The sequence below is a fragment of the Parus major genome, chromosome 21, assembly GCF_001522545.3.
Source record: "Parus major isolate Abel chromosome 21, Parus_major1.1, whole genome shotgun sequence".
Taxonomy (NCBI): domain Eukaryota; kingdom Metazoa; phylum Chordata; class Aves; order Passeriformes; family Paridae; genus Parus; species Parus major.
Window position 1 is genome coordinate 6,957,969 of NC_031789.1, and position 19,174 is coordinate 6,977,142.

A 19,174-nucleotide genomic window follows, 5' to 3' on the forward strand; every position below is an offset into this window, starting at 1 on the left:
TATCTGCAGTATATTTATATTTATATTTATATTTATATTTATATTTATATTTATATTTTATATTTATATTTATATTGTGTGTCCACCTGGTGACACTCTGAGAATTGCTGTTTGAAATGTTCCAGTGGCAACATAAACTCTGAGCTGTTAAAACTGGTGTTGCAGATACCAACTCGTCATGCTGGATGTCAGAGGATTACATCTACATTAGCAGAAGTACTTAAATATTAAAGGCTGCATAAATTAACTGGATTATCAAACTAAAAGGCTGAAAGGCAAGGAATGGACTGGGAAGGCAAGAAGACAGCTGAGGTGGGAGAGAATATGCCAGAGAAGGTAAAAATTGTGGAGCAAGGAGTCACTAGACTGAGCAGCTGGTAGTTCAGAAACAGAAAATAAAGTTTCAGTGCTCTGAATTTATGGATTATTACTGTCAAAGTTATTATTTTAATGTGCAATAAGTGGAGACTGAAGACTGAATACACAGTTTTGGAGCATTGGTAGATAAATGAATTGGGAATTAAGAAAATCAAATTACCTTCATGAAGTTCCCCCAGACTTGCAGTTGCTGTGTTGATTAGTCACGAGTTAATTGCACGTCTGTGTATCTCTATTGGATAGACACAGTTGGAAAGGCAGCAGTGGGGGGGACCCTGAGAACACTTTCTGTTCCAGGTAATGTCTGAGCTGTGGCAAAGGAAAGGTTCTGCTGGAGAGGCCATTCCTGATGGGCCTCCTCCCCTTGAAATGTCATTTCAGAGAAACGTGAGCAATGTGAGATGCATCTGACAAAAGAGAGAAGGATGAGCTGAAGCCATTTCCTCCTGAGCTGAATGGACCCACAGAGGGCTCAGCTCCAAGCCCTGTTCAGTACACAGAATAGTCAGGGGCCTGATAAGGTCTGTGAGCTCTAGTGTTTCAGAGCCAAATGACACAATTTCAGCTGCTGTGGACCGAGTTCCATGATCAACTCAGTGACTTCAGTCAACATTCAAAAGCATAAGTGCTTTCAGAGGGATGAAGGCAAAGTTCTTTCTTTCAGTGTCTGTCATTGGGGATGTGTGGATTGTCCCTAGTTTAGGTTTCTGTCCCTTTTAGCAAGGAAGAGGAATGAGCAAGGGCTCACTGAACAATGCTGTTAAATCATATTCCCAGTCTCCATGAAAGCAGTTGCTTCTGGTGGATGCATTTGCATTTGAAAAGCAGTTTGGGGTCGTACTTGGACAGAATCCTGCAGAATGTGAAATCTGTGGTGAGGAAGTTGTGTTCCCTGGCCATGAGGTCTGGAGTGTTCTTTGAGCCTCACAAAGAACCTTGATTTCTGTGGTTGCACAGTCTGGGTGGCCACGCTGTTAATGCAAGTGTGGGGACTTGGGGCTTTGGCAGAGAATGGTTTCTGTTTGTAGAAAATATATTGGTTCAGCAGGCAAAATAAGCTGCATTCATGAGCTGGTGTGCATCTACAGCTTGGATCTTTTTGCCGTTCTTTTATTGCCCTTTCCCTCGTGTTTAAAAAAAGATTCTCTTAGGAAGGTAGTTATGTCTGGAAAGGGCTTTAGAAAATACCCACTAATACCTTTATTAATGTCCTTCTGTGGATCTCTGTTCCCAAATTAGTGCATGCAGTGTTCTTTACCGAGCAGTGTGGGTTTTTATACACAAGAAAAAGAGGATGGTTATTTTTTAAAGTTCGTCTCCCTTTCATGGAAAACTACCAAAACTGCATTTTCACATGAACATCAAAGAGAGTCAAGTTGTTGACCCCTAGTGTTTTCTAAGGAAAATCGTAAACACAGGTTTCTGAAGCAATCACGTGCTTTGGCACTTGTGCAAACAAAGAACATATTTCCTAGTCAGTTCAGCTGTAGTAAATGGCTTTCCGAGAAATCCAGAATATTTAGTTAAGTCTTCCTAAATCCCAGTGTGTTTGAGTAATAAAATGTAGATATAGTAGCTTTTAGCCAACCTTAGCATTATATTTAATCATGAAGTTTGCCAGAAGGAACATTCAATTACCTAAGAGGAACAGCAGCAGAGAGAGAAAGTTTGACCAGTCACTTTCCAGATCACTGATAAAAATGAAAATTAGGACTCATACACTTTATATTCTTGGCCCAACATGCTTTTTTTGAGGCTCAGTCTGACTGTGTTAAGATAAATATATGCCTGTTATAGGGTCATGTGTGTATGGTATTTCATTTTTATCCTTCTGTTATCAGAGTATGGGAGGCCTGTTCATTAGGAGCCTTTCTGCCCTGTTCCTCTGTTTGCCAATGCTCCTTCTCATCCTTGCTGCTTCCTTCCCTCCTTCCCACCTAAAGAAGTTGATATCCATTGTTTTAATTTAAGAGTGCCTAGTTCAGTGTAGTTTTGATGTTTGCTACTTCTGAAGACAGTTCTTTAATCATAAGTACTGAAATGGTGAAGAATTATATCATTTCTTTTCATTCTGTAGTGTCCTAATCCCCAGTGACTCGTTCTCATCTGGCAGCTTCCTGCTTCCCATAAGAAAAATCCATCCAAGGCTGTGTCTGTTTTCAGACAGACAGAAACATGGATGCCTTGGAAGTTTTTCCAGGCACAACTCCCAAGTCCTGGCAGGACATGGGACCACTCAATGGTCCCATGACCCCGTGGTCAATCAGGGATGTTTTGTTAGCACTGGTATCACTTTTGTGTTTAGCAGTCTCCCCCAGGGCATGGGAACAGTCTGCCTTGCCTAATGCCTAATGCCAAAGCTGCCTGTGTCCCAAAGGCTTGTCCAGAGTGTGGAATAACTGGAGACCAATCTGCAGACTGGATTGTGCTTCTGGGCAGCAACACTTGCCACGTTCTGACTTGTGTTTGAATTGCACTTTGCAGGTGTGGAGGAACAGTTGGAGCCATCTTTACCTGTCCCTTAGAGGTGATAAAGACGAGGCTTCAATCTTCAAAACTGGCCTTCAGGACTGTCTACTACCCCCAGGTGCAGCTGGGGACCATCAGTGGGGAAGGAATGGTCAGGCCAACGTCTGTATCCCCTGGGCTCTTCAGTGTTCTCAAGTGAGTGCTGCTCCCCTCTCAGTCACCATTCCTTGACACACTGATCAGGTTTCACTTCACTAAATTACAATGTTGTGTGGGGATCCTGGGGGCTTTTATCTTCTCAACTGTCACTGGCTTACTGAGCTCTCCTCTGCTATTAGGTGTTTTCTTTGCTGATTATTATTATTATTATTATTATTATTATTATGCATCAGTCCCATCTATTCCTCTGTTAAAAGCCTTGAGTGCTTCAGTCCGCAGGGTTTGATGCTCTAGCTGCTCTCTTTCAGATGTGTGTTCATAAAGAGGAGGAAATGTGAAATTATCTAACAGTGCTCAATAGTTCTAGCAGCAACTATGACAATCTCAGCTACTGTATTTTAGTACAAAAGCACCATGGACTTTTGGTCAGACCTCCTTCAGAAGGATTGAGTTTGTGTGGCTGCTTGGGCACCCCAGGGTGATGCAGAGGTCCTGCTGAGGTCAGGTGGCAGGAGTGCCAAGGAAAATACCGACCAGCAGTGCAAGCTGAATGATTTTATGTAAGGCCAGCACGCCTGGCAGACTGCCTGGGGAGAAGCTGCACAGTTATATAACACTGGAGTGCTAATTCAAATTCTCTGCAGAGCTCTCTGGCTGGAGTCATTCTGGGACTTGAGTTTCTGTATTGTAAACAGCCTGCTTTCCCCTGCCAAACATTTCTTTGTCTACTCAGAGGTGAGTCTAGAGCAATTCGTGACTGAATGCATAAGGCAGTGCCAGTTGCTTTGATTTTAATGCCCTTTCCTTTGCTATCTTTTCACCTTGCAGCACTGGATTTTAGGCAGTTGTGACTAAAGAAGGGGAAAACTTTTAAGGCAGAAAGATCTTAATTCATCCTCTGTGCCCATCTTTTTCTGGAGTTGTCTTTTATTTTTAAGGGAGCGAAGAAATGGTTTAAAATGGGTCAGCCTTTTTATATATTTATTAAGCTCATTAAGTTTGGTGACTGGGATCTTGATTTCATTTCACTTCAGGAATTGCTTAGCTGTGTGTATTGCCAAGTTTTCAACCTGATTACTTTAGAGGATTGAGGAGTGAGAGCAAAGTATTTCTGCTGTCATTCTCTTGCAGGCAGCATCTGTGAAGAGCAGATAATGCTATTGATTATGACCTGAGAAAATACAAATGTAGGAAGAAAGAAGTGAAGTTCAGTCCCTTGCTTTTACTCTTTTATCCCTTTCTCAGTTCTGATCATTGCCAAGCTGGACACAGCTTGGACCTCATGGCTTCTGAAAATTGTACAGCTAAGGAAGGAGCCACTAGAGCCCTACCAGTGAAATTGCTCTGTAAGAGTTAAAGGAGTTAAAAGTGTGGAAGGCCTGAAGTGCTGTAAATGGAAAGAAAACAGGTACCCAGAGGGCAGGTTAAGGCTGCTGCTGATAGAAAGCGCTCCAGAAGGACAGGCTGGTTTTGTCTAATCCATTTAAGATTCTGATGAGTTAGCCCAGCTGGAAGCTGCAGTCGTGACTGTTAAGTGACAAAGAACAAGTAGTTGGGGGATCTGTCTCCTTGGAAACACTCAGCCCTGGAGTTTATACGGAAAGTTCAGCTCTGCTGCAGAAAACAAAAGTGTTTCAGAAGCTCATGTATCTCCTCCTGTGTAATGAGGTTGGGTTGAAATCTGTGGGAGCTCTCTCAGCAGTGCCAATGACCTGGAGAGCAAACTGTGAAAGCCTGGCAGTTGTGGTGGGTGCAGTGAGCTGCCCACAGAGCCCAGAGTCAGCCCGAGTTTCCTGCACGCTTTTCCCATGGCCAGCTCAGTTAAGAGAGCTGCTGTCTGGCCCGCTGTGCACTCACATTGTTTGCAGTGTGATTGCCACATTCAGCTTTCTTGGGGGCAAAAGCACATCCCATGGTAACTGGGAAAGGAAAAAGGGTTTCTTTTTCCATCTCTCTGTGCAGGACTGTACGGGAACCAAACTTCTGAATCGCTTAGATACAGAGAAAACTAAAAATATTCTTTGCTCATCAGAGTCAACTATCACCGGATTCTCCATGAAACTAGCTCAGTTCCTGACAGTTTTCAAAGAATGGAAATTATAACCTTGTGCCATTTGATACCCATTTGCCTGTAGAGCACTGAATTTTATGGTACAGTGGCTTTTACTCAGTGTATAATTCCACTTATTTTGAAGTATATCACATAGATTAAAATCTAACAGCTTCACAGGTCATACTCTGCTTTTGTGTAGTTTCTTTGGCTCTCTGCCTGACAGAACAAGAAACTAACTTTTAACCCAAATACTATCTTGTCCCTCCCTGTTTGTTTTTTATTTTAAGGTCAATCCTGGAAAAAGAAGGACCAAGGTCACTCTTCCGAGGGCTGGGTCCAAACTTGGTTGGAGTTGCACCATCAAGGTAAATAGTTAAACTATTGCTAAAAGCCATGTTTAAGGTGCCAACATAAATGTTACAGTGCATTTGTGATTCAAAATAATAGGCCATGAAGTTATCCCATCTGTAAACTGAGATTTGTGTTTGTATTCTGCTCGGTGTACACATCAAGAAATACTGATAAAAATCTGGTTTACACTTCTATTACACTGGAAGGTGCACAGTAAATAAAGCACTTCAATGCCAAGTATACTTAAGTACCACATAATTGCAAGAGCCACTGCTGTGCTTGAACTGGAAGAGAAAGCAGTGCAGAAGGGGCTGTGGGGTTAATAATTGCATTATTCTAATGTCCTGTTTCCCTTGAACACATGTGCCAGGTGCCAGGGGAGAGGAGTTGTTCTCTGAGCATTGCTTGCCTAAATTCTTCTCAAAGGAGAAAGTGCAGCTGAGGGGAAGGAGTCTCATTGCTGCCACACTCCCCAAATGATCTGTGTGTCCCTCTTTCAGCAGCAGAAGTTTGCTTGCATTTGGAAATCTTACAGCACCTCAGTGGTCTCTCCCTGTGACTGTCCCCTTCTTGGCAGGGCCAAAGATCTGTCTAGGAAATGATAAAACTCATTAGCAGTTTGCATATTGGCAGATGCTCTCTGCCTGAAACTCAACCAGTTAGAAAGGAACCTGAAGAGAGGTGAACTCCCTCTCTGGCCTCTTGCCTGGTAGGTGGGAGATCTCCTCCAGCAGCAGGGAATCCTGGTTGTGCACAGGTAACCTTTGCAGCAGGACTCTGCTTTTCCATGCAGCTCACTCATGCTGTCTGCAGCACCATGCTGCCTCCCATAGCAAAATATTCCTGCCCTGTGGCTGTCAAGTCAAGCTGTGGCACAGAACTGTAATGGAAGAAAGAAAACAAAAACCCCTGTGTCCATGCAGATGGAAGTGGTCATGTGGAGGCCTCTTCAGAGAGAGTTCTGTTCTTCAGGGGGCTGGGCATAGAACAGTAATTGTCTAATTTGATATTGTCTGTATTACATTGCTTTTCTTCTTTTTTCCCCCACAGAGCTGTCTATTTTGCATGCTACTCCAAAGCCAAAGAGCAGTTTAACAGCATGTTTGTGCCCAACAGCAACATTGTGCACGTCTGTTCTGCAGGTTCTGCAGGTAAGTGTTTGTAGTTCCAAGAACAGAGGCCAGTGGGTGGCAGGTGCTGAAAATGTGCACTTAATCTGAGGTGGCATATGCCAAAAACCAGGACTTTGCTAGCTCCTAGCTGGCCTTGTCTGCAGAGGAACTGTTTTTCTGTTCAGCACAGAAATATCTCTAGATTGTTGTTTACTAATTTAGGATGTTTTTTTTCCAACTGCAATGCTCTGGTCATGTCTCTTAATGCAAGGAAAAAATATTAGTAAACACCATTAAACTTCTGATACTGCTTTTGCCAAATTGTTTCAGGATGTTGTATTTTTCCTACCAGGCTGGGAAAAATAGTTCGTTCTTGTAGGAAAAATACTGCAGAAGAGCTCCCCTAGTTCAATCTTCAGTCACCAGAGTGGTCATTAAAAATAACCGTTCCCAAAGTAATTCCTTAATTAGGGGTGGGTTCTGTTAATGAGCGGCTCAATGGCACCACCTACAGCCCTGGGGAACACGAGTCCAAGTCAGGTTTGGGTTCCCACGGGCTTCCTTTCAGCTGGAATTCCAAAACCAGTCAGTAAGGAAGGGATCTTGTCTGCAACAGCTTTTAGGAGCATGACACACATATTAAAATAGGTGTAAAAAGGAAGAATCCATGGGTTGATGCCTCCTGAATTTTAACATGAAACTGGGAGCTGTGCACCTGTGTGGCTTTTGACACCTCTGGCTAGAGCTGGTGGAAGAAGTGTCTCACTGCACAGAGTTCATGGCAATACTGTGGCCTGGATTCAGCTGTACTTCTGGTGTTGTTTTTTCAGCCTTTATCACAAATTCCCTGATGAACCCTATATGGATGGTGAAAACGAGAATGCAGCTGGAAAGGAGGTGAGTAACTGCTGGGGGGCACAGGAGCCACTGAACCTCTGTGGTTTTCTTCAGGCTCTTTGTACTTGGATAGATCTTGCCCAGCTTTTCTCTGACTCTCAGTTCTATCTTTCAAGCCATGTTTCTGTGTGGTCAAACTAAAGGTTCTGTGTGTGTCTTACTTCAGTTTGAGGCACAGAAACTATTGAGAAGGATGTGGGAGTTGCCTTGAGTTCTGGGTTAGGCTCAGCCTCTGGTTTCACTGTAAATCTTTAGTTTAGCATAGCATTGTTTTTCTCTGCTGCTTACAGAGTCCTCTGTAGTTCTGGGGTTGATGATGAGGATAGATGTATTGAGGACTGAAGGCTTTGACACAGCAGTGACAGAAGCTGTGGAAGTGACAGGAGCTCATGTGGGAGGCTGAGCATGAGGGTGCAGTGTGTCCCTTTGGGCAACATCACCTGTACTGATCCCAGGTCAGACAGGTGAGTGTTCCTGCAGCCAGCCAAGGTCACTGATCCCAGGTCAGGTCAGTGTTCCTGCAGCCAGCCAAGCTCACTGATCCCAGCTCAGACAGGTGAGTGTTCCTGCAGCCAGCCAAGGTCACTGATCCCAGCTCAGGTCAGTGTTAGTGCAGCCAGCCAAGCTCACTGATCCCAGCTCAGACAGGTGAGTGTTCCTGCAGCCAGCCAAGGTCACTGATCCCAGCTCAGGTGAGTGTTCCTGCAGCCAGCCAAGCTCACTGATCCCAGCTCAGGTGAGTGTTCCTGCAGCCAGCCAAGCTCACTGATCCCAGCTCAGACAGGTAGCTGTAACAGAAAGGGTGCTGGCTTCAAACTGGGATGAAGACACAGCAGTTTATTTCATAAAACCTCCCACAAACAGTAAGAATCTGCTGCAGTGGTTTAATGTTCTTTTCCTCCTTCACCATTGTGTTACTGTTAAGCACACATCCAGAAGAGGGAATTTGACAGCAATTTCTTTTAGTTGAATGCTTCACAGTCACTGGTGGATATCAAGGCAATAAGGGACTCTGCTAATATAACATGACTGCTTAGAATGGAAATTCCTTCCTGCAAGGACATGCTGGGTCAGATTAAAAGGATCTTATAAATCACAACTTTATAAATAATTTATAAGACTTAATTCCAGCACTTTGCAGGGTGGCACCTTTGAACTGAGTGCTGCCTCTTAAAATGAAGGATCATTTCTCATGCAGCAGACTTCTGTCTCTTGGCCTGCTGAAGATGGCTTTAAATGGAATCAGCAGTTTGGCACAGCAGTGTCTCTTCAGTGATTATTGTCTTTTAAGGCCTTGGTGTCAACTGTGACAGACTAGATTGAACTTGAGCTGAAGGAATGGTGAGTGTATATCAGTGAAGTAGCAAAGCTAAGTGTGCACTTTTAGCATCATGGTCCTGCCCTGTGCAGCTTTCCTAGGAGAATTTTGGAGTAAAACTTAGAGAACCATTTTCATAGTTAGGAAAAGTATCGAAAGCCATGAAGTTTGGGGTTTTTTAATATTGTTTTTCTTTGCTCATGATATGCTCTGTTCTGTTTGTTTTGTAGAGTGAGGGGCTCCAAACCAATGAATGCTTTGCAGTGTGCTAGATATGTTTACCAGACAGAAGGTATCCGTGGTTTCTATAGGGGCCTGACTGCCTCCTATGCAGGCATTTCTGAGACCATTATCTGCTTTGCTATTTATGAAAGTTTAAAAAAGCACTTAAAGGAAGTCCAACTGCCCCCTTCTTCTAACGGGACTGAAAGGACCTCGACAAGCTTCTTTGGACTGATGGTTGCTGCTGCTGTTTCCAAGGGCTGTGCCTCCTGTATTGCTTATCCTCATGGTATGTTAACCCTTCTATTTATGAGTGCAGTTCAACAGCTGTTGCCTGGAATCCAAGACAAATGATGGGCTGTAAAACTCATATAAACAACAAATAGTTGTTCCAAGGGCCAAGTGCACATTACTTTGGCTTCTGCACTGGCATTTTCAGTTCTGGTCCCACTACTCCTAGTTAGACATGTGGTTGGTGACTGGGACTTGCTAGTTTAAAAACAACTCAAAAACCACCAAAAAAATGATTGCCTAATGTTTCTGTTCTCACTAGTAGCCTCAGCTGGGTAAGTACCCACAGCCTCTGGGATTTTGTGATCAGGCTGTGGGAAGCACTTGGGGACTGAATGGTGTTAGTCTGTTTGGATAGATGTGAATGGTATGGTTGTGTAGAAGCAGCAATATTGATTATGTGAGCATCAGTAAAGCATTTAGATCTGTATTAGCTTCAATGAGAAAATCATTTATTTATTCCACATGAAAGAGAGCTCCACTTTAACTCTTCCTCTTGCCTGAAGGGCAGTGTGTCCAGGCTTCCTGGCTGCAGAAGGTTTGTGTGTCCCTGGGGTTTGCACACAGGAGCTTTCCTGTGCTGGCACATTTCTCCTTGGTAACTCTGGGCTCTGGTTCCCTGTTGTGCAGAGGTCATCCGGACACGGCTGCGAGAGGAGGGCACCAAGTACAAGACTTTCATGCAGACAGCTCGGCTGGTGGCACGGGAAGAGGGCTACCTGGCCTTCTACAGAGGACTCTTTGCCCAGCTCATCAGGCAGATCCCAAACACAGCCATTGTCTTGTCCACCTACGAGTTAATTGTGTATCTCTTGGAAGACCACACAAAGTAGTGGAGCCAGGATTCCTGTTACAGACTGAAGACCAATTTCTTCATTGAACAAATAGTCCTTTAAGAGACTGGTGCAGGTGGCAGTGCTGGTGGAAACACTACAAGTCTGTGACCACCTGTGGATGTTTCCTTTTGGACTCATGCTTTCTAAAAGGTCTCAAGTCACTAATGTTAATAGTTAATTATGATTTTTTTTTTTTAACTTGATGTTAATTAAACTGCTACTAAATTAAATTACACTATTTAATTTAATTATATGTTTGTCCTTTTCCTTAAGCACAGCCATATGTGGTCAAGGAATGTACCTCATACTATGAAGTGATCTCTTGGACTGATGTTCATTAAAACTGTATTTAAACAGGAGAACTGGCTTGGACATTTGAAACTTTCTCCTTGCAACTGGGTCATTCTGCTTTTGAGCACTGTAATAGTCTAAGCACCAAAGTAAGTTTGAGATGGATGCACCTGTTTTTTCAGGGAGCATCGTTCCCTGCTATGTGAACACCCTGGGGTGTTCAGTGTAGGACAAACTTGTTTCTGTGTTTTGATGGTATGAACTGTGCACACCAGCATCTCTTGCACTGGCAATATGATGGTGGGAGGCTTTTAGTAAGAATATCATTTCAGTTCTGTGTCCCCTGTGCATTTGGGATAGATGGTTATGGTGCTGGGTGTGAAGAGATCTGTTGTGGCTTTTAGACCTTGCTTTGGTGCAGGCCTGAGAGTGTAAGGACAGTCAGTGGCTGTGGCTGCCCTGCAGAGGGAAAGATTTTCAATGGTTCTCATGATCCAATTCTTACTTTTCACTTATAAATCAAATATCCTGCATACTTGAGATTAGTTCTTTCAAAAACATTAGAATATGCTTTCATTTCAGCAGTCTTCACACCACTTGTATTGCAGCAGCATCTTGTGAATAAAGTGTGGCATATGAATTACTGCTGGTAGTGCAGGATGATGCGTTTTAGAGCTCAGATGTAGGCTGGTGTTTTGCTGTGGCCCTGCTCTGCCCTTCTGTTCATTAGTGGTGTTTGCTTTGGCAGCTGAGACAAACACTGCAGCATCTGAGCCCAGCTTTGGCCTTCCCTGCTGGTGACAGCAGCGAGCTGCTCGTGCTCTGAGCAGGGCTGTGTGCTCAGCTCTGACTGCAGAGATGCTGCGTGGGCTTGGGAGGAGCAGGAGACAGCCTGGGGGTCACTGGGGCTGCCTTTGATCAGGTGGAGTTCCCAGGCTGGGATTTTGGTGCAGAAATAGGATGAGCTGGTAACTGGATTCAAACCTTCCCATTTGTTGCCAGTAGACCCCAGCTGATGACTGGTACTTGAGGTCATGTTTGACATCAGTGTGATGTAGGAGCTTAGTGTGAAGAGTAGAGTGTGTGTGTACCTCATTATGAGGCAAAACTGCAAAAAATAACTGATTTCTATTATGTCTTCCTGGAAATAACTTATCACATTCCCCCTAAGCTAAAATAGGAAAAAGTTGAGTAAAAATTGACATGGCTTTTTTTTTATGGAGATGATGAGCAGCTAAAGCTTCAGGCTCTTTATAGGAGGCAAAACTGTCAAACAGTGTTTCTATTTTTGAGAACTAGGACACTTGTGCTGCTACTCTGAAACATATTTCTGAGATTTGCTTTCCTAAATTAGCATTTCTCTGTACTTCCAGTGCACTAGCTCACTTCTAAACTGTTAGTGAAATGTGTAGACTGCTGATGTCTTTTGAGAATGAGGGGGAGGGAACTCCAACCCTTTTGAGAAGTCTGGGACTTGGTACGAGAGAAAGCAAGAGAAAATGAAAAAATTTTTGTTTTGCCTAAATCTGATGGGAAATCAAGAATTCTGTAGGATTTTTGCTTTTGTCCTTTAAGCTTTGCTACCAATCCTGACAGAATTAGTCTTATTTTGATAAGGGGTTAATAAGCTATATTGAGAGATAATAGTTTCTGAATTAGTATCATTAAATCCTTTTTCCTTCCTCTCTCTAATAGAATTTTAAAATTCACTAACCCTTGATTCCTTAAACCCTGTAAAGAGTTGCCATTTTTAGGTGATGCTCTGTGAGCAATCCCATTGATGTCACTGAGTATGGAATAAGCCTATTACCAGAGGGAAGAATTTGAAGTAGCATTTTCCAAAACGATACCTGAATTTAAAAATAACCAACAACCTTTCTCTGCTTGTCAAAGTCAATCTAAAGGAATTTTTCACTGTTCTTTCCTCCAGCTTCTACAGAAAGTAATTTTCATGGAAGGTAGGTAAAGGCTTCATTACTAAACCCTTTGTAGCTTCTCTATCAGTAAGGTGATGAAACTGCTGCCATCTGAAGTGACCACAGAGATTCCATGAACTTTACCAGGACTGTGCCTGTTTCCAGTCATAAATTAACAGTTAAATGGAAATTACACACATACTGTTGCTGCAATGTTATGAGCTGCTCGTGTTGGTTAATTTAGTTTTGGAAGGATTTCCCAAGTCCTTACACTGTAAGACTGACTGCCTCCCTTTAGATATCTGTGGTTGCCTTGATAGCCCTCAAAATATCTGCGTTTGCTGGAAATTGTGTTCCAAGCTTGTACTGAGATTGTGCCCTTTGCAGAAATCCCTCATTAGCTCCTTTAAGGAGGAAACTAAATTTTAAACAATGCACTTCTGGTTGGACTGATAGTACAGATAGAGCTGATAGGAAGGGAGGGACTTGTGTAGGGAAAACAGACCAGCTCTGCAGTCCAGGAGCGCCTGGTGTGCCAAAGGACTGGGTGGGTTGTTCCTTCTTTCCCTATCATTTGGTCTCATAATACAATCCCTAAGTAATTGCACTGAACAATGGAAGAGAGATGGAAAAAATTATGTGCCTTTTAAATTTGTTAAGATGAAATATTCACTGTTACTCTGCAGAATTAATTTTCATGGTTAAATCTGTGCAGATGGACATGGAACAGTGAAGAGCCCAACCATAGTTAAGCTTAAATGTACTGGCAGCACAAATATTTATCCATGAAGAGCTTTTCCATTTATGCCTTTTAAAAACATGATGCTGACATAACCTGGAACTCCTGAATTTTAAGCAACTTTATTCTGCTGAGAAGTTTTTCTTTTGTTTTAATCACAAAAACAGCTACACACTTTGAGGCTGGGTCTATTTTGCAGAGATCTCAACCTCTTCCTTTCACGTAAAAGCAGAGCACGATGGTCATACCAGCAGTTGTTTCCAGTTCTGTGAGACCAGCAGCTGCCAGCTGTGTGTGCTGAGGGACCACAGAATAAATAAAGACTTTCTTTTCTGGGGGACAGCTCCTGCCGGGTGCCAGTTCTCTGTAGAGCCCGCTCGTTTCCAGCGTGTTGGTGCTGCTGGGGCTGCAGCTGCTGCGGGCTTTGGAGCCTTTTCCCGTTCCGAGCTGGGGCTGAGGGGACCGAGGGGGCCGAGGGCTGCAGCATCCCCTGAGGGCAGAGGGGCAGACACGGAGCTCTGCTGGCTCTGGGAGCGGCAGGCCCGAGGGAAGGCCATGCATTTGTGTCAGGTTCTGCTGGCACTGCCCAGGCTCCCCAGGGAACGGGCACGGCCCCGAGGCTGCCGCAGCTCCAGGAGCGTCTGGGCAGCGCTGCCAGGGGTGCCCAGGCAGGGATTCTGGGGTGTCTGTGCAGGGCCAGGGGTTGGGTTGTCCCTTCCAGCTGAGGATATTCTGTGCAGTGCCGGCCTGCGGCAGCCGCCCTTCACCGGGGCCCGTCCCTGTTGTCACCCAGAAAGCGCCGCGTCCGATCCAGGAGCAGCGGTGTCCCCGTTGTGAGCTGCGTGCGCCGGGCGCCGGGCCAGGCACGGCGGGCCAGGCACGACCTCCCCGGGCCAGGCACGGACGCCGGGGCCGCGCCGGGCCCGGGCCGCCCCCGCCGCCACGATCTCGGCCTTTGCGGCGCTGACTCACGGCGGCCCCGCCGCACGACTCCGGCCCCGCCGTGAGTCACGCACCGCCCCCGCGGGCCGAGGGGCGGGCCGGGGGCGGCCGCGCCCCTACAAAGCGGCACCGCCACCGCCGGGCCAGCGCGGCCGCTCCGGCATGGACGGAGCCGGGCTGGGCGTCACCGCCTGCGCCGCGGCCGCGGGGCTGCTGCTCTACCGCATCGCGCGGAGGTACGGCCGGGGCCGGGCCCGCGGGGACGGGGAGGCAGCCAGGGAGGGACGGGGCGAGGGAAGGAAGGCGGGAGGGAGGGACGGAGGCAGGGCCGTGGCAGGATGCGGCCCGCGGCGGCGGGAAGGCTCCACGCGGGGCCCGGGCCCGGCCGGCCCGCGGCTGTGGGAGCAGCTCCGGGAGAGCCCCGGCAGGGCCCGGGCCCGGCCCCAGGCGGCTGTGGGGGCTCGGCCCCTCCTGCTCGGCGCCAGGATCGGGTGGGAGAATGGCGGGACGCGTTCTTCCGTGGCCCGGGAATGGCTTTTGTGTGCCGGCCTGGGCAGCCTGCGAGCCGTGAGCGCTCCCATCGCTGCCCGGGGACTCCCCGCTTGTTTCCTGCCGTCTTCGGGGCAGGGAAAGAGAAGATCCTGCTCCTTTGGCTGGTTGATGTGGGGTGAGGGAAGGATTGCTGGGGAACGGGTCTCTAAAATAACAACGCTGTTAGCACAGAGCTGGAGCTTGGGGAGAGTCTATACAAGTCAAAATTATTGATTAGGGACCAGAATTCTTTGGTTACTTGTTTCTTAATTGTACAGAACGTTCCTGACCTTAGAACAAATTCAGAGCAATTGAAAACAAGGCTTGAAAAGCATCAGGACAGATGTCATGATTCAGATCTCATAAAGGGAGAAAAGCTGAATTTGACAGATTCTAGTCTAGCAGATCATGAAAGGAATATAGGGATGTGTGGAATATAAGGCATTTCAGTCTTTGTAGCAGCGTTTGACTTTGCAGTCTGCTCATCTATTAAGTGCTTCTATTGGAGACAAGCCAGTCCCAAGGGCTCCCTGTGTTAAGGTTTACTTCAAGTTTACGCTTTGTAAGAGAAGCATATTCCTACATCCTCAATATGATGCCTAAGGTTGGCTCTAAAGCACTTTCTCTTTATTTAACCATATCAATGATCAGTGGGACATTAGCCCATATACAGGACTTGGCATTTCTATGACATATTTAGGGTAGCCAAGAAATCCAAGTGGCCTAAAGCAATCCCAGTGAAGCAGGCAAGATTTCTTTGACCCAGTTGAGGCTAACATGCCTTTTGAGGGAGGAGATTGGATTTGTTTTGCTCAAGTTCACCAAAAGGTCTCTGGAATGGAAAGCATTTCTTCCCAAGTCCTTGAAGACTGCCAGTAAATTCTTTCAGGTGGTCTTGATAATTCTTTGAGGCTACATGCTTGTGTTTCTCAGTAGTGTTCTGATAGTTCCAAATTTCTTATTCTGCCTTAGTTGAATGGATCTGCCATAGTTGCCGAGGACAGCTTAATAAGGGACACAGACGTGATGTCAGACATAGAAATGATGCTGCCTTTGCTTTTTGTGTATCGGGAAGGTGAAAGATTTGGTGTCCAGATATGAACAGAACCTGGGGTGATTATCACTGCGTGTGTGTCCCTGCCTAAGTCCACTGGGCACCTTTTTCCTGGTTGAGAGGACACCAAGTTTGGCTCTCAGGAGGGGACAGGCTGCATTCTAACTTACATCACTGTACTAGAAATTTGGTCTTGTAGCTAAGTCTTGTCTATGTAGCTGCTAGTTCTGAGCAAATGCATCTCTATTATAGTTCACACTCTGGGCAGCTGTGATGTGTTTTTCTTGCACTGGCAAATGGGGTTTAACCTTGGGTCTTCCCTGACAGACCCCTTTACTGTCAGGTGATGGGCACCTGGAGTTTGGCAGCTGTTCTGTGCCACCCACGAGTTTCCCTGCCAGGGAGTTGAGCTCCTAACCCAGGGGTGCCAACAGTGCCGTGCCAGCACTTGGTCTGTCCAGCTGCCACCAGATGTGGTTTGATCAGAAGTGATCTGTGCAAAACAGCTCCTCTTCCCCATGTACTTTTTGTTCAGATTTGCTGGCATAGCCATTTGAATAATGGCTTTGTAATCCAGTTGTCCCAGAATGAAGACTACTGCTTTAAATACCTTTAATGGAGAATTGGGTTTTTCTTCTAATCCTTGGTAACCCAGCGAAGAGCTGCACATCACCAGTGGTTTCTTTCAAGACTACAGAAAAGTAAACATCTTCCTCTTCTGACTTGGTAGTAAAGAGGGTGGGGAGTAGATGTAAATAAAAATATTTACAAATCCAGTTTAAAATTGCCAGCACTTATCAAGGTTGACTGTTGTTCTGGCAGTCCATTAGAAGCATGGACTTCAGCATGACCTTCAGTGTGTGTATGAATGAGGAGTAGTGAACAGTGCTGGGAGTTGGAAGGAGCCTAAGTTTCTCCTTGTGTGACATGACAGACACAAAGTAGTTGCTAACCAATGTTTGTCAATGGGACCTGCAGAGCTGCAGCCTGATTTTTGTGAGCAAAATGAAGGAATCCAGCAGCTTCTCACAAAGGAACATTTTGTCATAGTATTTGAGCAATGTCAGACATTTAGGTGTTGATGTCATAACTGAGTTTACTGCAGGTATTTTACCCTCAATTTTGTCTTAATCAAATCTTTTCTACCTGCAAAACAATTTGTTTGAGCCTGGGAATATTTTCTGAGCTTGATTGGGTGTGCAGGTTACACGGGGAGTTAGCACAGCAAGTCAGCTGTGCATGGAACCTCCCTGTGCTGCAAGTAACTCAATCACTTCTTGGCACTCAGGTTTTGGTTTGCAGGGAGATTTTCTGTCCAGTGAAGCTGGTTCTGATTACTACAGTGGTAGATTATAAACTCCTCAGGGATGATTTGCCTTTTGATTTGCAAGGGATTGAGCACATGGTAAAGGCTCAATTTTGTGATGTCAGTCTCATACCAAGATCTGACTTTAGAAGCAGTGTGTGCTTTAGCTCACTGCCCTCAGCTGCTGCCTGAATTCAGTCAAGGTAAATATAGCTCCAAAGTAGTTACATCTGTATTTGAGAGTCTTTCCAAATGCAGAACTTGTTTTCTGGTTTTTCAGTCCTGCCCAATTACTAGAAAATTAGCATGCTACCTACATGTTCTTGCCTAAACAACTTTTTTCTCCCCTTGTTCGTCTTTCTGCATCCACTACATTGGAAATTTGGGATTTTTTTAACCTATTTCTGTGGCAACAGATTATAGGCTCACAGAAGGAAGTATTATTGGTTTTATTAGTATTATTATTATTAGTAGTAGTATTAGTATTATTAGTGGTTGAAGCCTACTTGTTATATTTGCACGGCTTTTGCACCTGTGATAGTGAGATTAGACTAATACAGCAGGTGTTGCTGTCCATCCTTCATCTGGCTGTTCTGACATGTGCTTGGCTTTTGGACAGCTCATGGAGATCTCAGGCTATCAACCTAGATTTGTCTGCTTTAAACTCTGGGCTGGTTTGGTTTGGGCTTTTTTTGCCTGTTAGTTTTAGCAGTGATATTTTTAACTCAGATCAGTTGAGCCCCCTTGGCAGTGAAGAAAGTTGAGCAGGGAATATTCATTTTAAGAGGGGTGTGGGTGTTTGCATCTATTTTGAGATGAGAATCTGTCATCCTAGTAGCTCCAGCCATTTTCTTCCAGCATCTGGCAGGGAATCCTCTGTACATTCTGACTTTTTCAGTGCTTCATTTCAAATATATCCTCATTGTTAGTGCCTAAACAGGAGGCTCAGACATTGCTTGAGGGTTTGATATTTTATGAATTGAGTTTCAAGGCACAGTCTATGGAAATGGGAATGGGAAAAATGTTTATTGTGGAGATCCAGCTACCGAGGTGATGGCTGAGAGATGTCTGGCTGTTTGTTTGCAGGGTGCCAGACAGCATTTCTGCAGCTTTGAGATGTTTGAGCAGCAGAGAACATTTCCTGGAGCTGGGGGAAGTTGCTCTCAGCTGGGAGCACCTTGGCTCCTGTTGGCTGCTGCCCTGCTCCTCTCTGCTGCTGCAGTGGAGCCTCACAGCTGCGTTCCCTGGTGGAGCTGGGCTGGTGGCAGCTGGCTCCATCTGTCTGCATAGCTGCCATAGCGAGTCCTGAGCAGCTGCCCTCCCTTGGAAGTGTGACTGGGACTGGTTCTGATAAACCCAGACAGCTGGGCTGTGGTGCCTTGACCTGCCAGGAGGCTCCTCCTGGGCATTGCACCGAGTTTTGAGACAAATGCAGAGCTTCTCTAGCAGGCAGGCTCAGGGGTCGAGCTGCTGAAGTTCTTGCTCAAACATCTGTCACAACCTGTTGTGGTGGGGCCACTCCTGTTTGTCTGTACTGGCTGCTGCTTTAACAGGATTGCTTCAGAAAACAAGGGGCTCATGGATCAAGGTCATTAGTCTTTATCCCTTCAGTTCTAGTGCATGAAAGCAGAAGATGAAATGGTGATTCCTCAGTTCCTTTAGTACCTGAAGGTGTGAATAAACAGCTGTTTACAGTGTTGGAACCTCAGGATAATGTGATGTGCCCTTGTCCTTGAAAAATTTTCCTGCCAAACGGGGCAGACAGAACTGTAACCATGAGCCCATTTCCTGGGTTTCTGAGCATCATCACAGGCAGCTCTTGTGGATTCTGACTTCCTTTTCCTGAAATCCTGTGTATTAAGCATCGATTCTACTACACCTTCTCTTGGACTAGCACTGCTGATTATGGAGAGGACTCGCACCCCAAATACGCCCCTGAAAAACAACAGAGTGGGTAAATCACAAGGTTGTTACTAAAGTTCTGGCATGTCCATGGTACTAGAACAGAGGTATGATTGTCAGGCAGAATTATTTCTGCTTTAACATTCCGTCTTTCCATTGCTAAAAGGACAACTCCAAGTCACGTCATTAAGCACACGGAATGGGAAGGTTGCCTGTTTTCCTGCATTTCACCGTGTGAAACCCATTGCTTTGCTCTCCAGCAGCTGAGCTCAGTGCTCCTGCCTGAGAGCTCTCCTCTCCCTGCAGGAAGAAGCCCACACATGTGACAGTGAACTGCTGGTTCTGCAATCAGGACACGGTGGTGCCCTACGGGAACCGCAACTGCTGGGACTGCCCCAACTGCGAGC

General features: G+C 45.6%; 2 protein-coding genes across 2 annotated transcripts in view; both read left to right on the forward strand.

Moving 5' to 3' along the window:
* Positions 1 to 247: 247 nt before the first annotated feature.
* Positions 248 to 10,445, forward strand: SLC25A33 (solute carrier family 25 member 33; the record flags this gene model as incomplete). Its single annotated transcript, XM_033519283.1, has 7 exons — positions 248 to 336; positions 2,863 to 3,042; positions 5,347 to 5,424; positions 6,461 to 6,561; positions 7,353 to 7,419; positions 8,968 to 9,248; positions 9,881 to 10,445. Coding segments are annotated over 7 exons (999 nt in total), but the record flags the coding sequence as incomplete, so codon positions are not given.
* Positions 10,446 to 14,105: 3,660 nt separating this feature from the next.
* TMEM201 (transmembrane protein 201) overlaps positions 14,106 to 19,174 on the forward strand; it is a 22,860-nt gene continuing 17,791 nt past the window's right edge. The window contains exons 1-2 of the mRNA XM_019008775.1: positions 14,106 to 14,210; positions 19,074 to 19,174. The exon at positions 19,074 to 19,174 is cut by the window's right edge and continues 6 nt beyond it. Of these exons, the coding sequence (XP_018864320.1) occupies positions 14,137 to 14,210; positions 19,074 to 19,174 (175 nt within the window). The 5' untranslated portion in view covers positions 14,106 to 14,136. The remainder of the gene's footprint in view (positions 14,211 to 19,073) is intronic.